Source organism: Saccopteryx leptura, chromosome X, assembly GCF_036850995.1.
Source record: "Saccopteryx leptura isolate mSacLep1 chromosome X, mSacLep1_pri_phased_curated, whole genome shotgun sequence".
In the NCBI taxonomy this organism is placed as follows: Eukaryota; Metazoa; Chordata; class Mammalia; order Chiroptera; family Emballonuridae; genus Saccopteryx; species Saccopteryx leptura.
Window position 1 is genome coordinate 65,520,700 of NC_089516.1, and position 19,825 is coordinate 65,540,524.

At 44.3% G+C, this 19,825-nt stretch overlaps 1 protein-coding gene and 1 pseudogene across 8 annotated transcripts in view; both read right to left on the reverse strand.

Annotated features, from left to right (window-relative positions):
• The window catches only part of TAF1 (TATA-box binding protein associated factor 1), a 114,223-nt gene extending 108,949 nt beyond the window's left edge, over positions 1-5,274 (reverse strand). For all 8 annotated transcript variants that reach the window (XM_066357606.1, XM_066357607.1, XM_066357608.1 and 5 more), the window contains exons 1-3: positions 5,063-5,274; positions 4,092-4,206; positions 3,840-3,956 (exon numbers count right to left, since the gene is read on the reverse strand). In XM_066357606.1, coding sequence (XP_066213703.1) covers positions 3,840-3,956; positions 4,092-4,206; positions 5,063-5,242 — 412 coding nt within the window. In that variant the 5' untranslated portion in view covers positions 5,243-5,274. The remainder of the gene's footprint in view (positions 1-3,839; positions 3,957-4,091; positions 4,207-5,062) is intronic.
• Positions 5,275-16,049: 10,775 nt separating this feature from the next.
• Positions 16,050-17,281, reverse strand: LOC136386360 (rho-related GTP-binding protein RhoG-like; annotated as a pseudogene).
• Between the last annotated feature and the right edge of the window lie 2,544 nt (positions 17,282-19,825).

A 19,825-nucleotide genomic window follows, 5' to 3' on the forward strand; every position in this document is an offset into this window, starting at 1 on the left:
GAGCTTGCAAGAGAACTACTTAAAACCTTTAAACCTGCTCCTGATCAAATTCTACTTTATTTCTTTTCACCCTGCTCAACCTTGTAATTGAATTTAACATTCTTTCTCTATCAGTTTCCTTTAAGACAGGACTTTCTCTCTTCTTACCTCCCAAGTCTTTGACACATTTTTTCTACCTTCCACAGCTTACTCACTCAATAGTTGGCCCTGAACACTCTTTTATTCCTCTACACACTCTCAGTCCCTTTCCTCAAGAATCACCTTTTCCATATTTAACTCAAATCTGTCTTGCCCTGACCTAACACCCTCTACAATCACAATGCATGTTCTGCTGCCTAAAGAACCTTCCCACTCAGCCTGACTAGGCAGTGGCGCAGTGGACAGAGCGTCGGACTGGGAGCAGAGAACCCAGGTTTGAGACTCTGAGGTCGCCAGCTTGAGTGCGGGGTCATCAGGTGTGAGCAAGGCTCACCAGCTTAAGCCCAAGGTTGCTGGCTTGAGCAAGGGGTCACTCGGTCTGCTGTACCCTCACCCCAGTCAAGATACACGAGGGAGCAATCAATGAATGACTAAGGTGCCACAAAGAATTGATGCTTCTCATCTCTCCTTCTTCCTGTCTGTCCCTATCTGTCCCTCTCTCTGTCACAAAAAAAGAACCTTCCCACTCAAACATCCAGCAACTGTATCTCATATCACACTGAATTAATTATCCTTCACCTCTTTTAAAATTCCTTTTACTATCAGTTTCTCCTCCATCTTCATTTATAACTGTATTCCTGTCTCCATCAATCTCTTACCCCAACACACCTTTTCCAGCCAATCATTAAGTCATTACAGCAACTTCCATTTATTGAGCTCCCATTATGTGTCTGGCATTTGTAGCTTTTTCATTTATAATCCTCCCAGTAATGCAGCAATGCAGAATTAATCTGATATAGAAGTTAAGCAACTTACTCAGGATCATACAGTTTTAAGTGACAAAGTCAGAATCCAATCCTCGTATAACAACAAAGCCTGTACTTTTTTTTATTATTATTGATTTTTACAGTGTGAGAGAGAAAAATTGATTTGTTATTCCACTTTTTCATGCTGTCACTAGTTGATCTTTCATGTGCCCTGACCAGGGAACCCGCAACCTCAGCATGTCGGGATGATGCTGTAACCAACTGAGCTACCTGGCCGGGGCAAAGCCTGTACTCTTTCCAACAGACTTCCCCACTCACCAAGTCCTACTGATCCTTTATCAGCAACTCTAAAGTATGACTCTGCCAATCATTTCCCACAATTGCCACTCTACTCTAAACTTTGATAACTTTACATCCAGCCTGCAAAAACAATCTCCAAGTAACTCTTCCCCTTTAACCCCTTTTCTAATCAAAACCCAAAGCATGAACTATCACTTTTCATTTTTATTTATGAAGGTGACTAATGTTAACAGAAATCTCTAGGAAACTCTCATGAAGCTTTATTATGTAAGTGCTTTCACACCACATAATAATGACCTGTAATTCCCACAAAAGCCCTATTAATGAGATAGGTATTATCATCTTCATTGCAGACAAGAAACCTAAGGGATTATTACAAATGAGAAGTCCAAACCTCAGAGAATGAGCAAGTTTCCCAGGGTCAAACTAAATACAGTGTTGGGATCTGAACTTATGACTTGCTGACTCCAAAGTCCATTTTTTCATTACACTACCTTGCCTTTTACTTAATAATCCATGTTGGCTCACAATCCTTTATGGCATCAAATCCTAAGGAATACATACAAAAAGGTGCTACCAAATTGTTCTATCCCTGGTCCTTGCTGTTTGGCAGTATGTTTTCCACTCCTTTCAAAAAAGCCTGCTGATCAATCTCCCCAACACTACTCACTGATTTCTATTTTCAAACCAAAATGCCCTGCTGCTTCCTATCCACCCATCCAACTCCGTCTTTCAAATTTTTACTTAAAATTCACCTCCATGATGCCTTTTCTAATGACCTCCACCTATTACCAATTATTCAAATTATTGTAAATCAAGCTGTGTGAAGGGGCCAATGCCAGTAAATGAGGAAGCTAAAGGCATAGATGACAGCATCGTCAGAGGACAAGGTAACTTAGAAAAGAACCTCCCGGAGTACTGAGTGTCTACCTAACACAGCATCATCCTTTCCAGGTCATCTCATAAAACCCAGCCAGCCTTACTGCCCACCCCTAGCCAAGGCAGCAAACCAAAATCTGCAAATGACAATGCCCCCTGAAAATCAGAGCTGCTACCACTTTCCCTTGGCCTAAGGCAGGGTAGTCAAAAATAACAGTTACGCTGTTTGTCTTAGCTATTCTGGCAGCTCCTCAAAACTAAATAACACTCTGGCCTGACCAGGCGGTTGGTGCAGTGGATAGAGCGTTAGACTGGGATGCAGAGGACCCAGGCTCGAGACCCCGAGGTCGCAAGCTTGAGCGCGGACTCATCTGGTTTGAGCAAGGCTCACCAGCTTGAGCCCAAGGTCGCTGGCTCGAGCAAGGGGTCACTTGGTCTGCTGTAGCCCCCTGGTCAAGGCACATATGAGAAAGCAATCAATGAACAACTAAGGAGCTGCAACGAAGAATTGATGTTTCTCATCTCTCTCCCTTCCTGTCTGTCTGTCCCTATCTGTCCCTCTCTCTGACTCTCTCTGTCTCTACCACACACAAAAAACAAAAACTAAATAATACTGTATAGAAACATGAACTTGTTGCCAGGTTTGTCTTCTTATGATAAATAATTTTGCCTCGTATTTCATTTATTCCACCTTCCCCGATGATAACAATATCCCTAAGGGTAAAGCCTCTATCTTCTATTTTTTCTGGGTTACTTCTTGTGTATGTGGTGCAGTTAACTCTCTTTATACAAGCAGTACTCAAATCCATTAAGTGGCCCTGAAGAAACGAAGTTCAAATATTAACCAAGATTTTACCTACATTTCTCAGCAACCCAAAATCTAATTCAAACAGGTGGACAATGAATAAACACAATGAGCAAGATCACATGAAAGTTTCAAGCAGTGAGAGGTAGTGTGGGGCTGTGGAAAGAATGAACTATGACCAATAGCTCTAGGTTCTACACCACAGAACTGAGTTGCTCAAGGTCAGAAAATTGATTTTATTATCTTTGTACCACACTTGTGTAACTACAGTTTATAGTACACAACAGGTGCTCAACCAATGTCTAACATACTGAGTTGCTGAATTAGTTAAGGTCTACTGCTAGGTAACTGTAGAACTTTTGATAAAAGTTCCACATTTTGTTAAAGTTCAAGTTTTCCTAATCTATGATGAGGTTAAGAATAAATAATCACTAAGACCCCCTTCCAACTCTGACATTCTAATTCTAAAATGCAGCATCATATATGTGTTGTAAGCGTTACGTACGTTGTGTCAGCATACATGTGGTGAGTGACTAACAGAAGTTGAGTCGAGAAATACACGTGCTCATTATATGACATCGTTGACTTAATCCTTTTTGAACTACCATTCCTTGAGGACTAAGACTGAGTTTAAATAGCATCTAAGAAAGTATCATGAATGCTGTAGCTACTAAAATACCAGATGGTAGGAATGAAAGCATTCTTCTCATCCTTACTTGGCATCCATCAAGAATTTGGGAATAACCAGTATGAATAATTAACACCTGAGTATGGTGACATACTCTGTCCCAGAACACAAAATAAGGATAGCAGCTCTTAGAACTGAGCTCAAAAAGAGAAGCAGAACAAAGGCACAGAGGGCAGGAACAATGGCAGAGAGCATGCACAGAAACAAATTAAACAGAGCAAGACAATGCACTGGAATACTGTCAATGACGTCCATGAATCACCTGACAGGCAAAGGGGCTGCAGGCTCCCCACTGTCTGCTGGTATCTTCGACTTTCGTCTTCTGCTACCTCACTGATGTCTGAATAGTCCACAGCATCTTCCGTGCTCCTGATCCATCCTATAAATTAAAGGGGGGCACAGAGCTCAACAAAGAGCAAGTAACTCTCACTCCCTTAGATAATTTCTACGGAAAAAGACATGGACAGAAAGTGGCCAGCCTCCTGCCCTCCATTCTCCCCACGACCCACTTCACCTTCATCATTCACCAGAGCACAGTCATTCCCGGTCAGCTCTTCGTTGGCGGTGAGTTCCGTGATCAGGCTGCCCAGACCCAGAGCCCCCAATCCTGCCAAGTGCTTCTTACACTCCTGAAAAAGGGACAGCACCAGAGTGGAAGACAACTAAACTCAAGCTTCCTACACCGCAAAGCTTAGTTCCCTAGTCATCTATCACATTCAAGACTACAAAGTAACTGCCCACTAAACTCCATGTTTCATCATCAGGCCTTTATTAATGTATGTCCAATTTCCTCACTGCATTTTAAAGTTAAGATAAATCAAAGAATCGCCACCAGGACTGAAGGGAGCAGTACTCTAGGAATAAAGGCTAAGGCAACTGAGGGCATGTGGGATAAAGGCAAGGCAAGAACTTTGGTTGCTAGCGTGTGTGTGTGTGTGTGTGTGTGTGTGTGTGTGTGTATGTGTAGCAGGGGAGGAGAGATGCTGCTCAGTATATTTTCAAGAGAAAATGAACCAAAATGAAAGGAGTGTTTGGCGTGGGCGCGGGGCGTCCCGAGCACTGGGGGCGGGGGACTGGGGGGCGCCCGGCCAGGTCCGCCTGCAGGGTTCGCACGCCCACTGCTCTGAGAACCAGGGCCGAAACCACAAGATTTGTCGCAGGTTCCGTTCAGTCCCGGAGCGCTAGAGCCACCTCAGGGCAGCGATGACAGAAATGCAGTCCCAACAACCCCCAAGAAAGTTCTCCTAGCGCCGGTCCGAGGGCAGCCTCGTTGCGGAGGGTGTGCCCTCACTGGGGAGGCTGCCCGCCCCAGCATCCGATCGGGGAGACTGCCGCGTCCTCCCTGCCTGCCCCCCGTCGGCGTACCAGCTTCTGCGCCGACAGCGCCCCCTGTCCTCGGGCCCCAGGCACTCCTCTCCTCTCCCCACTACACTCCCTCTCCCGAGTCGCTCCACGCCCAGCCCTCCCCCCAAGACCACCCCTCACATCGTCCAAGACGCTTTCCCCCTCCAGCTGCCCGGCTCCATTGATGTTGCCGAAAAGGAAACCGGCTAAAGAAAACGGGCCGCCGCCAGTAGAATCTTCATCGCTGTCCGTGTCTGACATGATGGCGGTCGCGGTACCCACAGCGGCTGCGGGAACCACCAAATCCCAACAGGAGTTCATGTGCTGGATACGCGAAAGGAGTCGCCCCGAAATGACTCGCCCAGAAATGACTCACTCACTACGTTCTTTGACCCTACCAGCTTCCTACCGGAAACAGAATAAAGAGAGAAACGCCCCGGAAAACCTGTTTTCCTAGTAGACAGTAGAACTGGCCATACAACTTTACTAACGGCTTGCGATTCCACGCAATCAGGAAGCTGGATATATGGAAAGCGATTGGTCAAAGTAAACGTTCGATCCTGCCCCCTTACCCTTTCTTGCGCAGGAACGTTCGTTCTCATTGTGCCGGAACTTCCACCAATCGGAAGGAGCAGCCTGGGTCACGTGGCGTACGCCCGTGTCGCGTGACTTACGGTCGGTTCACCACAACACAGTACAGTACGCGGAACTCTGAACTGTTCGTTCTTGTTCGCTGTGGTGTTTCACCATTCAGCCAAGGTGAATCCGTCTGTAAATTGCACTTTGCCAGAAGTACCTTTGTAAGTTGTTTTTAATTGACATTTCCCCACAAAAACGGATTTTTCCCTCCGCTTTATTTAGGGAAATGTCAAAGTGAAACGTCAGTGCTCTGGCCAGGCAGATCAGTTGGTTAGAGCGTGGTCCCCAAATGCCAAGGTTGCGGGTTTGATACCGGTCAGGGCACATACAGGAGACAGCCAATGAGTGTATAAATAAGTGGAACAATAAAATTAATGTTTCTGTGTGTCTCATCAATAAATAAAAAGTAAGTGGCATTATTCACTAAAAGAAAACAGGCGTTAAAAAAAAAAACACGGAGTAGCCTGACCAGGCGGTGGCGCAGTGGATAGAGTGTCGGACTGGGACACGGAGGACCCAGGTTCGAGACCCCGAGGTCGCCAGCTTGAGCGCGGGCTCATCTGGTTTGAGCAAATTCCACCAGCTTGAGCCCAAGGTCGCTGGCTCCAGCAAGGGGTTACTCGGTCTGCTGAAGGCCCGCGGTCAAGGCACATATGAGAAAGCAATCAATGAACAACTAAGGTGTTGCAATGCGCAATGAAAAACTAATGATTGATGCTTCTCATCTCTCTGTTCCTGTCTGTCTGTCCCTGTCTATCTCTCTGACTCACTCTCTGTCTCTGTAAAAAAAAAAAAAAAAAAAAGAGTAGAATAAGCAGCCGGTCCTTCACCTAGATTCACAATAGTTAACATGTTGCCATGTTTTTTTCTGAACCATTTGAAAGTGGGTTACAGGTAGGTGATTCTTCATACCTAAAAACATGTTTTTCTACATAACTAATTCACCATGACCACATTTTTAAAAATTAACGTTAATCCAATATTATTTAACATGCAATCCATAAACTTCCCCAGTTGTCCTCAAGCTGGAGCATTTTACATTTCAATCCACAATCCACTCAATCAAGGTTCATGCATTGCATTTGGTTATTGCCCTTTACTCCCTTAATATAGCTTTTTCTTTTTTTAATTTTTTATTTATTCATTTTAGAGAGGAGAGGGAGAGACAGAGAGAGAGAGAGAGGGAGACAGAGAGAGAGAAGGGGGAGGAGCTGGAAGCATCAACTCCCATATGTGCCTTGACCAGGCAAGCCCAGGGTTTCGAACCGGCGACCTCAGCATTTCTAGGTCGACGCTTTATCCACTGCGCCACCACAGGTCAGGCAATATAGCTTTTTCTTTGTGTTGCATGACACTACATTTGTGGAAGAATCCAGGCAAATCATCCTGAAAATATTCCATATTCGCAGTTCCTCTTATTGATTCTTAAAATTGATTCAGGTTAAATATTTTACCAGCTACCAAAAGGCGTAAGATTGTATCAATATTAGTGGTGCTAAAATTGTTCATATTTTTAAAAAATGGTGACCCTCTCCATGACAAAGGCACATTTTTCCTTTTGTCATCAGTAAATAATCTCTGAGGTGATCCTTTGAGATTGTGTGACTACTTTATTAACCCTACTCTTGCACCCAGTGGTTTTTAGCATACATTGATGATCTTTGCCTGAATCAATTCTATTGGGAGAGTGCAAAGGGGTGATTTTTCTGATTCTTCCTTCTGCATTTATTAACTGGACTTCATTATCAGTAAAAAAGAACTCATCTTTTCTTACCTCCTTTCTCACATTTTTATGTTAAAATGTAGCACCTTCATTTCCCCTTTTGATGCTCAAACTGTCCCAAATTGGTCCAATAGGAACCCCTTCAATCTGGCTCCTGTGTCCTTTCACCGTGACCCACTAGTCTTTGAGCATTTCTTTGTTTTTTTGTACAAGATGTTCCAGGTTTACCTTGCACATTCTCTGTCCAGGACCTGATATAACCCATTTCTCCAAGAAGCTCTGGTTCCTTTTAGGGGAAAATGGTGTTTAGAAACTAGGACATCAGGCCCTGGCCGGTTGGCTCAGTGGTAGAGCGTCGGCCTGGCGTGCAGGAGTCCCGGGTTCAATTCCCGACCAGGGCACACAGGAGAAGCGCCCATCTGCTTCTCCAACCCTCCCCTTCTCCTTCCTCTCTGTCTCTCTCTTCCCCTCCCACAGCCGAGGCTCCATTGGAGCAAAGATGGCCCGGGCGCTGGGAATGGCTCTGTGGCCTCTGCCTCAGGCGCTAGAATGGCTCTGGATGCAACAGAGCAACCCCCCAGAGGGGCAGAACATCGCCCCCTGGTGGGCATGCCGGGTGGATCCCGGTCTGGCTCATGTGAGAGTCTGTCTGACTGCCTTCCCGTTTCCAGCTTCGGAAAAATGAAAAAAAAAAAAAAAGAAAAGAAAAAAAGAAACTGGGACATCATTGCTTGTATGCCCTTTCAGTGGAGAGAGCTAAAAAAAAATAGACTTTATACTAATATCTCCAATTCAAATCCAATACCTCATGGTTCTCCCTCACTTTTCCCCATTTCATATTTGTACCTTACAAAGGAAAATTCTGGTTCCCAACATCAATATATTTACTTATTTCAAAATTACAAGACTGACACCACTTCAACAATAAACCTAAATTAGTAAGTGCTTTTTAGTTTTCAATCCTTAGACTATATCGCACTGAGGGTATACTAAAAATTACTTGAATCATTTTTTCCCCCTCTGTAGAGTTGGTGTTCGTATTCAACTTTAGGATATTTTTATTATCTTTTTAAAATAATTTTATTTTTAAAGTATGTAAACCACCTGACCAGGTGGCGGCGCAATGGATAGAGCATCAGCCTGGGACAATGAGGACGCAGATTCAAAACCCCAAGGTCGTTGGTTTGAGCAAGGGGTCACTGGCTCGTCTGGAGTCCCCTGGTCAAGGCACTTATGAGAAAGCAATCAATGAGCCTGACCTGTGGTGGCACAGTGGATAAAGCATTGACCTGGAACACTGAGTTCGCCAGTCCAAAACCCGGGCTTGCCCAGTCAAGGCTCATATGGGAGTTGATGCTTCCTACTCCTCCCCCCCATCTCTCTCTCTCTCTCTCTCTCTAAAAATGAATAAATTGCCTGACCTGTGGTGGTGCAGTGGATAAAGCGTCGACTTGGAAATGCTGAGGTCGCCGGTTTGAAACCCTGGACTTGCCTGGTCAAGGCACATATGGGAGTTGATGCTTCTAGCTCCTCCCCCCTTCTCTCTCTCTGTCTCTCCTCTCTCTCTCTCTCTCTCTGTCTCTCCCTCTCCTCTCTAAAATGAATAAATTAAAAATGAATAAATTAAAAAAGAGAGAGAGAAAAAGCAATCAATGAACAACTAAGGTGCCGCAATCAATGAACAACTAAGGTGCCACAACTATCAGTTGATGTTTCTCAGCTTTCTCCCTTCCTGTCTCTCTCCCTTCCTGTCTGTATCGCTAGGGAAAAAAAATGTATGTACTGTAAACTTTTACATGGTTCAAAGTCAAAACTATATGAAAAACTATTCCCAAAGAAGTCTTGCTCCCATGCCTATGCCCTCTACCCCATTCCCACACACTCCCCTATAAGTAACCATTTACATTAATTTCTGGTTTATCCTTCCTGTGGTTATTTTTTATTGAGGTGTAATCAACATAACATAGTTTCAGATGTGCAATATAATGATTCAATATTTGTAATTCCTACCTGACCAGGCGATGGCTCAGTGCATAGAGCGTTGGCCAGAGATGCTGAGGACCCAGGTTCAAAACCCCAAAGTTTCCAGCTTGAGAACGGGCTCATCAGCTTGAGTGTGGAATCGTAGTTATGATCCCATGGTTGCTGGCTTGAACCCAAAGATCGCTGGCTTGAAGCCCAAGGTTGCTGGCTTGAGCCCAAGGTCGCTGACTTGAGCAAGGGGTCACTGGCTCGGCTGCAGCCCCCTCCCCCACCGGTCAAGACACATATGAGAAAGCAATCAGTAAACAACTAAGGTGCCGCAACAAAGAATTGATGCTTCTTATCTCTCTCCCTTCCTGTCTGTCTGTCTGTCTGTTACCTCTCTTTCTCTCTCCCTCTCTCTCTAAAAAAATATAAATAATATAATTCCTGTGTTTTTTTTGCAAACATAAGCAAATGAGTGCATTTTTTTAATTTCTACTTTTTCATTATACAAAAGGTAGCATACTGCCTGACCAGGCGGTAGCGCAGTGGATGGAGCGTCGGACCGGGGTGCGGAGGACCCAGGTTTGAGACCCCGAGGTTGCCGGCTTGAGCGCGGGTTCATCTGGCTTGAGCAAAGGCTCACCAGCTTGGACCCAAGGTCTCTGGCTTGAGCAAGGGGTTATTCAGTCTGCTGAAGGCCCACGGTCAAGGCGCATATGAGAAAGCAATCAATGAACAACTAAGGTGTCGCAACGAAAAACTGATGATTGATGCTTCTCATCTCTCTCCATTCCAGTCTGTCTGTCCCTGTCTGTCCCTCTCTCTGACTTTCTCTCTGTCCGCTTAAAAAAAAAAAAAAAGTAGCATGCTATATGTACCCTTTTCACCTTGCTTTTTTTCACTTACTAACATAGCCTGAAAATCACACTGGACTACTTCATAGCACTCTTCCTCTATTTTTTTTAATGACTGCCTAGTACTTGCTGCATGGATGTCCATGGGCTGTACAGTACATTTCAAGAACAGGAGACGTAGTTCTGCCAAACCTGCATGGTAGCTGAAATGCTGCACTTTGGTAATGAAAAGTTAGTAGAATACTATTGCTATACTAATATTTAAGACAAAAAAAGCAAGATGGAATGTGTTTGTTTTTTAAATTTTTTATTCATTGATTTTTAGAGGATATATATATAGATAGAGAGAGAAAGGCAGAGGAGGAACAGGAAGCATCAATTCACAGATACTTCCCGTATGTGCTTTGACCAGTCAAGCACAGGGCTTTGAACCAGGGATCTCAGTGCTCCAGGTCAATGCTTTATCCACAGCGCTACCATAGGTCAGCTGGAATGTGTTTTTTTTTAGTGTACCTTATACTGCCTCTTGGACGCTTGTGCTTGAGGAAGAGCAGATATAATGAGAGGTAGGTGGAGGTTTGTGGAAGGGGATTTCAGATACTAAAAATATTAAAATGTCATTCTTGACTCAAAATGTGGTTTTGCATAGATTTACCATATGACCCAGCAATTCCATGAATAGGTGGAACTAAAAACACCCAAGAGAATTAAAAGCATATCCACACAAAACCTTGTACACAAATGTTCACATCAGCATTATTCACAATAGCCAAAAACTAGAAACAATCCTATGTTCCTCAACTATCAGTAGATAAAATATGGTATATCCATATAATGAAATATTATTCAGCAATAAAAAGAAATGAAGTACCCATAATGTGCTAGAAAATGGATAAATCTTGAAATTGTTATGCTAAATGAAGGAAATAAGTCCAAATGGTCACATATTGTTTGATTCCATTTATATAAAATGTTCAGAAAAAACAAAGTAGGTAAGTGGTTGCCACGGGCTGGGAGTGGGAATAGGGATTAGCAGAATGAGGGATCTTTCTGGGGTGATGGAAATGTTTTAAAACTGGATTTGGGTGAATGTTATGGTATGTAAATTATAGTTCAATAAAGCTATTTACTAAATAAAATATGGTTGAGCTCTTCCTTACTAATGTACTTAATAGTGTATCGGCCCTATATACAATTACCAGTCCTGACTAGTTAATTTTTATAACAAACAGGAAGAATCTTTTCCTGAGATAAGTGAGAGAGGCAAAAGACATTAAGTGGTATGTCTCATTTTTACAACCCTACTTCCTAGTAAAGTAATGCCTATAACACAGTAGGAGCTTGGTGACTATTTACTGAATATAGTGTAATAAATGAGAAAAATCCTCGACAGGGAACTAACTGGTTTCTCCTTAGTAAAAACCAGAAAAATGAAGCTAAATCCTGGAAATGAGTTGATGTGATGGGGCAGGCAGGTGCTGGGGAAGAAACTAGAGAGTCAATGTTAGCAGGGCAGACAGATCTATACACTGATTGTCTGATGTAGAAAAATAAGTACAGTTACACCCAGGTACAACTGTTCAGTGCAACAATTATAAAGAGTTATTCTATCCTTTGCAAGCTGAAAAGCAGTTCAAAACCACTCAAAATGGGGGGACGTGAGGAATTGCTTTGATTTTTATAAAGCAACAGACCCATTAAAGTCAAAAGTCTATTATCATCCATTATGAGTAATTTAAAAGTGATATTAGTATGTAGTCTTCAAATTCTCTTTAAGTATAAAAATCAAGATGTCAGGGTATGCTTAAGGATCATCAAATCAGTCCAATACAAAAACACTCTCTCAGACTTGTGGATCTACCTCCATTTATTAGGGGACGCAAGTTTGCCCAAACCAAATCTAGGCTTACATTTGGGAATTTGCCAGGCAAGAAGAGAAGGAAACACTATTAAATTAAAATCAATTATGCCCTGTCTGGTTTTCTCAATGGGTAGAGCATCATCCCAGAGAGCAGAAGTCCCAGGTTCGATTCCCAGTCAGGTCACACATGACAAGTGACCATCTGCTTCTCTCCTCCTCCCTCTCCTCCTTCTCTCTCTCTTCCCCTATCGCAGCCAGCGGCTCAGTTGGTTTGAGCATTAGACCCAGGCATTGAGGATAGCTTGGCTGGTCCTAGCATTGGCCTCTGGCACAGAGTTTGCAGGTTCAATCGCCGATCAAGGCACATACAGGAACAGATCAATGTTCCTGTGTGTGTGTGTGTGTGTGTGTGTGTGTGTGTGTGTGTGTCCCTTCTTCTCTTTCTAAAATCAATAAAATAAACATTTTTAGAAAGCCAGTTAAGCCTGACCAGATAGTGGCGCAGTGGATAGAGCATCAACTTGGGATGCTGAGGACCCAGGTTCAAAACCTCAAAGTTGCCAGCTTGAGCACAGAACCACTGGCTTGAGCTTGGGATCATAGACATGACCCCATGGTCACTGGCATGAGCCCAAAGGTCACTGGCTTGAGCCCAAAGGTCTCTGGCTTGAGCCCAAAGGTCTCTGGTTTGACGCCCAAAGTCGCTGGCTTGAAGCCCAAGGTCGCTGGCTTGAACAAGGGGTCACTGGCTCAGCTGTAGCCCCCAGGTCAAGGCATATATGAGAAGCAATCAATGAACAACTAAGGAGCCACAATTATGTGTTGATGCTTCTCATCTCTCTCGCTTCCTGTCTGTTTGTCTGTGTGTCTCTCTCACAAAAGAAAAAAAGGAAAATAAATACTCAGAAAGCACTGTATGAAGTAGAGGGTACAACAATGAAGGGAAAACAAAACACTATAGTTGCTGGTGAGGGAGAATGGAAACCAGAAGAGCAGGAGTAGAGAGCTGACATGATCTTTTATCTTCTATCAACACTTGATTTCTCCCTGACCTCCAGGTTCCAGATTCTCCCCGCGTAGCCTTGTCAGATTTAGCAAGTAAAAATACAGGATGCCGCCACTAAATTTGAATTTCAGATAAACAGCAAATGATGTTTTAGTGTATGTCTCAAATATTGCATGGTACATACTTATACTAAAAAGTTATTTGTAAAAAAAAATATTTAATTTTTTAAAACTTAATTAAATGTATTGTGGTAATATTGGTTAATAACATTATATAAGCTTCAGGTGTACAACTATATAATACAGCATCTGCATACTCCATTGTTTACTCATGGTCTAGTCTAGTCTCCTTCTGTCATGTAAAATATTACTATGTTTTTTCTGCCAACCCTATCTAGGAGGTCCAGTTAGCCTGAGCCTTCTCTCATCACATCTCGTCAGAGAGCCACAGCAAGACTATCCAGAGCAAAGCACAGACCCTTCACCCACCACAGGGGGGAGGTAGGGAGGTATGTGATCCTTTCAGCTGCCAAGCTCTAAAAAATGCAATGCGATTTTGGCAAGATGAGAGGCAATGCACATGGTGGAGTTGCCAACGGCTACCTACCAGGTGAAGAAGTAAATTCTTCCTCCATTTTCAAATAAAGAAGGTCAGGGCCTGACCTGTGGTGGCGCAGTGGATAAAGCGTCAACCTGGAAATGCTGAGGTCGCCGGTTCGAAACCCTGGGCTTGCCTGGTGAAGGCACATATGGGAGTTGATGCTTCCTGCTCCTCCCCCACTTCTCTCTCTCTCTCTCTCTCTCTCTCCTCTCTCTCTCTCTCTCTCTGTCTGTCTGTCTCTCTCTCTCTCTCTCTCTCCCTCTCCTCTCTAAAATGAATAAAAAAATAAAAGAAGGTCAGAAATACAACTATGGAGAAGCAGGTTCACTGGGATAAGGAATCTAACTCATACTGCCCCAGGGCGGGCTGAGCAACTCCAGCCCCAGGATCTAGAGATCCAACATACCCCAAATCTCTTGGAGCAACTAAGATCTCAAAAAGCACACAGGGTTGAACACATACACACACACACACACACACACACACACACCATGTATTGAGGAGGGAACAACAAGAAAAGAGCAAGGTAGTGTTTATAGTAACTCAGAGGAATGACAGCAAAAGAGAAGTCTCAGAGGGAATCACAGAACTCCCTCACAATGACTGACAAGACATTTTGGTTGGTTGGTTTTATTTAGGGGGTTAACCTTCAGTGGTGTTTCCTGAAAATGGAAAGTAACAAAGAAAAAGCCACACAGAAGCCACAGAGACATAGCTTTTCAGAAAGATTAATTCTACCTATCAGAATCTCCTAGCAGCTGCCCTGTGGTGGCGCAGTGGATAAAATGTCAACCTGGAATGCCAAGGTCGCCAGTTTGAAATCCTGGGCTTGCCCAGTCAAGGCACATACAGGAAGCAACTACTATGAATAGATGCTTCCCATTTCTCTCCCCTCTTTCTCATTCTCCCTCTCTCTTTCTCCCCCTCTCTCTGTCTCTAATAATAATAATAATAATAATAATAATAATAATAATAATAAAAGAACTTCATAGCAGATCTGACCATCAGAGCCCACATCCAATGCACTATCGTGACCAAGTGCCAAACTCAGCTCCTAAGGATGGGAGAGGAACAATAACAGGTCTGTGACTGACATTCTTTTCAAAGGCACAAAGATGGTCACATTATGCTTTTTTTTTTTTCTACAGCCTCCTCCATGGGAATTCCTGGCTCCTATTAACCTACATGTCCATTATACTATTTTTTTAAAATATTTTATTTATTGATTTTTAGAGAGAGGGGAAAGAGAGAGAGAGAGAGAGAGAGAAGGGGGAGGAGCAGGAAGCATCAACTCCCATATGTGCCTTGACCAGGCAAGCCCAAGGTTTCGAACCGGCATCCTCAGTGTTCCAGGTCGACGCTTTATCCCACTGCGCCACCACAGGTCAGGCCTATTATACTATTTTATCTACTTGCGTATACTGTATGTTTAAAATTCTCCATAGAGATGTTAATAAGTATTGCATAAGACCAAAGAAATAAAAATAGTTCAGGAAATGTTGTGGTCTTATTAAAAGTTGTAAATTCCTACAATAGAGGAACTTTTTTAGCTTTATTTAAATAGCTGGTCCCTGACTTTATTTAACCACAGAACTCTTTTAAGGATTATCTATTACCATGTCACAGAACTTTGGAAAATACTGCTTAACGAGTTTTGCAAAAATGTCTCATCTGAAGAATGGGAAGAACATGTCAACACCGGGAACACCCCAGAACCACACACAAACTGGTTTTCAAAAATGAGTATGTCAGCCTGACCAGGTGGTGGCACATGGATAGAGCATTGGACTGGGATGCAGAGGACTCAGGTTCAAAACCCCGAAGTCCCGGCTTGACTGTGGGCTCACCAGCTTGAGTGTGGGGTTGCTGGCTTGAGCGTGAGATCATAGACATGACCCCATGGTTGCTGGCTTCAGCCCAAAGGTCACTGGCTTGAAGCCCAAGGTCACTGGCTTGAGCAAGGGGTCACTCGCTCTGCTGTAGCCCCACCCCGGTCAAGGCACATATGAGAACTAAGGAGCTGCAACAAAGAATTGGTGCTTCTCATCTCTTCCTGTCTGTCTGTCCCTGTCCTCCTGTCCCTCTCACTCTCGCTTAAAAAGCGAGAGAGAGAGAGAGTACCAGTATGCCAGAAAATTTAAGCCAATGATTTGACAACTGGAGAGACTTGTCCTGTGAGGCACTTGCTCAGTGGTAAATACATCCAGGAAAGCTGAAGTTTGATTTAAAAACAGACCAACAGAAGTCTACAAGGAACAGTATGAGGCCACTCTGCCTCGCTGCGGCATGGCTGGGATAGGACACAACAGCAGAACAATGCTTGGTGGTGTCTCCTCTTACCACTTTGATCACACACACACACCAAAAAGGTCCAGACCAGAGTGCATGCATGCACTAGCCCGTCTTCATTCCTCCGAGAGCCGAGTAACCTGGAGTCTTGGGTTTCCAGGAGGAAGCAAACGGCTCTGCTGGCATTGCTAAATGCTGTCAGAGGCAGCCCTCCATATTCTCCTGGGCACAGTCCCCAAGTACCAACCCGGAAGCTGTAAAAGGATGCACTTCTTGCAGTTCTTCTTTGTGGCAGGGTAAAGCACAGCCCGGACAGCTTTGGAAAATACCTCATGTACCCCATCTTGCATCAAGGCAGAACATTCCAGATACTTCACTGAGCCCACCTGCTTAGCCAGAGATGTGCCTTGCTGAGGGGTTATGGGCACCAAGCACCATTCCTTCAGCTTCTTCACTGTCTCAAGGTCACTCCACAAGTCACTCTTGGTGCCTACCAGTGGAACAGGCACATTGGAGCAAAAATGGGAGACCTCTGGGTGCCCCTTATGCCTTGCATTTGCATAGGAGGATGGGTTGTCAACTGAAAAACAAATTACAAAGACACTGGTCTGGGGCAGGAGGCCGTTCTCAGTCAGTCATATTCTTCTTTTTTTTATTTTTTTATTTTCTACAGAGACAGAGAGTGAGTCAGAGAGAGGGATAGGCAGGGACAGACAGACAGGAATGGAGAGAGATGAGAAGCATCAATCATTAGTTTTTCATTGTGTATTGCGACACCTTAGTTGTTCATTGATTGCTTTCTCATATGTGCCTTGACCGTGGGCCTCCAGCAGACTGAGTAACCCCTTGCTGGAGCCAGCGACCTTGGGTTCAAGCTGGTGGACTTTTGCTCAAACCAGATGAGCCCGTGCTCAAGCTGGCGACCTCGGGGTCTCGAACCTGGGTCTTCCGCATCCCAGTCCAATGCTGCCAGGGGTCTCCAAACTTTTTACACAGGGGGCCAATTCACTGTCCCTCAGACCATTGGAGGGCTGCCAAATACAGTGGTCCTCTCACTGACCACCAATGAAAGAGGTGCCCCTTCCAGAAGTGCAGTGGGGGCTGGATAAATGGCCTCAGGGGGCCGCATTGTGGCCCGCGGGCCATAGTTTGGGGACGCCTGCACCCTGGGTCTTCCGCATCCCAGTCCAACGCTCTATCCACTGCGCCACCGCCTGGTCAGGCGGTCATATTCTTCTTGACCATCTGTGTCCCACAAGCTGAGGCTGATGATCTGGCTATTCACAGATGTCTGGAGGCTCTAGTTGTCGAAGACAGTGGGGATACACTGTTCAGGAAAGGCATTTGCTGTGTAACTGAGGAGGAGGCAGGTCTCACCTACAGCCCCATCTCCTACAACCACACATCTGATAGTATGCATTCTCCACTTGGAGTTCTATGTACAAGAGAGAAATGAAGAATGTCCCCAGATGCTTGGTTAATTAAGGGAGTCTAGGCTTTATAAACATTTTTCTCTGAGGAAAAGGAGAGGAGGTGAGGCGCCCCCCACCCCACTGCCTGTCCCCTTCACATCATAGAAGAGTCAGCCGGGAAAGGTGGTATAGGGCAAGAGTTCTTACTGTGGGCTGCTAAAGGACAAACTTCAGTGGGTCCTAAAAGCCACCTCTGAAGTTGTGTGCAATCGTATATGTATGCGCTTAAGTGAATTTTTCTGGAAAGAAGATCCAAAGCTGTTATCAGATTCTTGAAAAGGGCTCTGAGCCCAAAAGGACAAAAAGCCATTCATATACACAGGCATTTATGCTACATTGTTGTCATAAGGTCTTAATATATTGTCAAAGGTGCTGAGATATAGGAGGTGCTCAATAAATGGTAACTAATTTTTTTTAAAAAGTATAGAAAGACTGCTCCCAAAGTTGAACACAAGAAACAAGATTCTCACTTTGGGTCTGTGACTATAGACTTCCTGAAAAAAGAGCAACATCATCTACTGGGGTGGAAGGTTGGCCAGGAAGAGTCCACCATATAGAGAAGCAGTGAAGAGTCCAAGCTCTGAGGTCAGATTACCTGTAGTCAAAAACCAGTCCTCTTGCCTGACCAGGCGATGGCGCAGTGGATAGAGCGTCGGACTGGGATGCGGAAGGACCCAGGTTCGAGACCCCAGGTTGCCAGCTTGAGCGTGGGCTCATCTGGTTTGAGCAGAAAGCTCACTAGCATGGACCCAAGGTCACTGGCTCTAGCGGGGGGTTACTCAGTCTGCTGAAGGCTCGCGGTCATGGCACATATGAGAGGGCAATCAATGAACAACTACGGTGTCGCAGCGAAAAACTGATGATTGATGCTTCTCATCTCTTTCCATTCCTGTCTGTCTGTCCCTATCTATCCCTCTATCTGACTCTCTCTGTGTCCCCGTAAAAAAATTAAAAAAAAAATCAATATTTAAAAAAAAAAACACAAAAAACAGTCCTCTTTTTTCCTAAGCCTTGTGAATTCTAGCCTGAGGTTTAGATGAAAGAATAATACAGGTACTGTAAATATGATTAGTGCCTGCCACACCAGAAGTTCTTATTAAGTCTCAGAAGCTAATATGACTTCACAGTAATTCTTCTCCTTCTATTATTCTGGAGAAGGCAGAAGTTCTGCAGAAATGATTACAGCGCTCATCCCTTCCCACCTTATCTGAGTAAAACTACAGGTCGTGGGAGCACCATACTCTTGTCTATAGTATAGACAAGAATAACATGAAGAAAGTACACGGAAGTTAACAGCATGGTATAGATGATCTCCAAGTAGCAGGTTTACTATAAGCTCCCGTGTTTGAACACCCATATTCACACCCTGTCAAAGTTCTAGACTGTTAGTGCCTCACAGCTCTCCAGTTCCTTCAGCTTCTTAACTACTGTCCTAATTTCAGACCTGATCCTTGTAGCCTCCACTTCTTCAAGTGTCAGAACGTGGAGGAAAGGATGAATTGTCATATGTATTTGATTATATAAAAAAATAACTAAGTCCCAGCCAGATAGCTCTGTTGGTTAGAGTGTCGTTTCGAAGCGCAGAGATTGCGGGTTCGATCCCTAGTCAGGGCACATACAGGAACAGATTGATGTTCCTGTCTCTCTCTCTCTCTCTCCCTCCCACTTCCCCTCTCTCTAATATCAATTAAATAAACATTTTAAAAAACTGAGAATAAGTCTCTCACCTTCGGAATTTGGGGGAATAGACACATCCAATATCCTGTTGCTTATTAGCATATGTCTATATTAGGCTCATATCAAAGACAAAAGCAACACATTCAGGTCACAGTAAAGAAAAGCTGGCCTTCTGAGTATGCTCCACACAGGCCCAGTAGGGGTAGCTCTCTTCTCATACAGCTAATTCTGACCAGGGAGGTATTCTACCCGAGAAGCTTTTGGTAGCACAGGTCCCACAGTTAAAAGTCCAGGCAGGGGTCGTCAAACTTTTTATAAAAACCGCCCACTTTTGCAGTGCTGGTCAACCTGGTCCCTAACGTGCAACCAAACAGTGCCGCGATTGGCTCATCATGAAAGCTGGAACGCCCACTAGTGGGCGGTAGGGACCAGGTCTACCAGCACTGCAAAAGTGGGCGGTTTTTTTAAAAAGTTTGACGACCCCTGGAACTAGTAGGCAACCATTCCAGGGTATTCACTGACCAACAATTCTGTCTTTTGCCATCTAGGAATAGGTGTAAGAATCAAACACACAAGGTCAATAGAAGCAGGACAAAGTTACAGCCACATTCCTTGAGAATAGCCTTCCATGACTTTCCCAGTCTGGATTAATTTCTTCCTCTTCTGAGTTCCTACAGCAGTCACTGTTCAACAACTCATCTTCCCAGCCTCTTCTAGGAATCACCCAGTATCAAACAGCGCTGCTCAGAATGACTGCTTTCAGGACACCAGTGCATCTGAGAGGGTTGCTGAACCAGAGCAAAACTCTCAGGCAC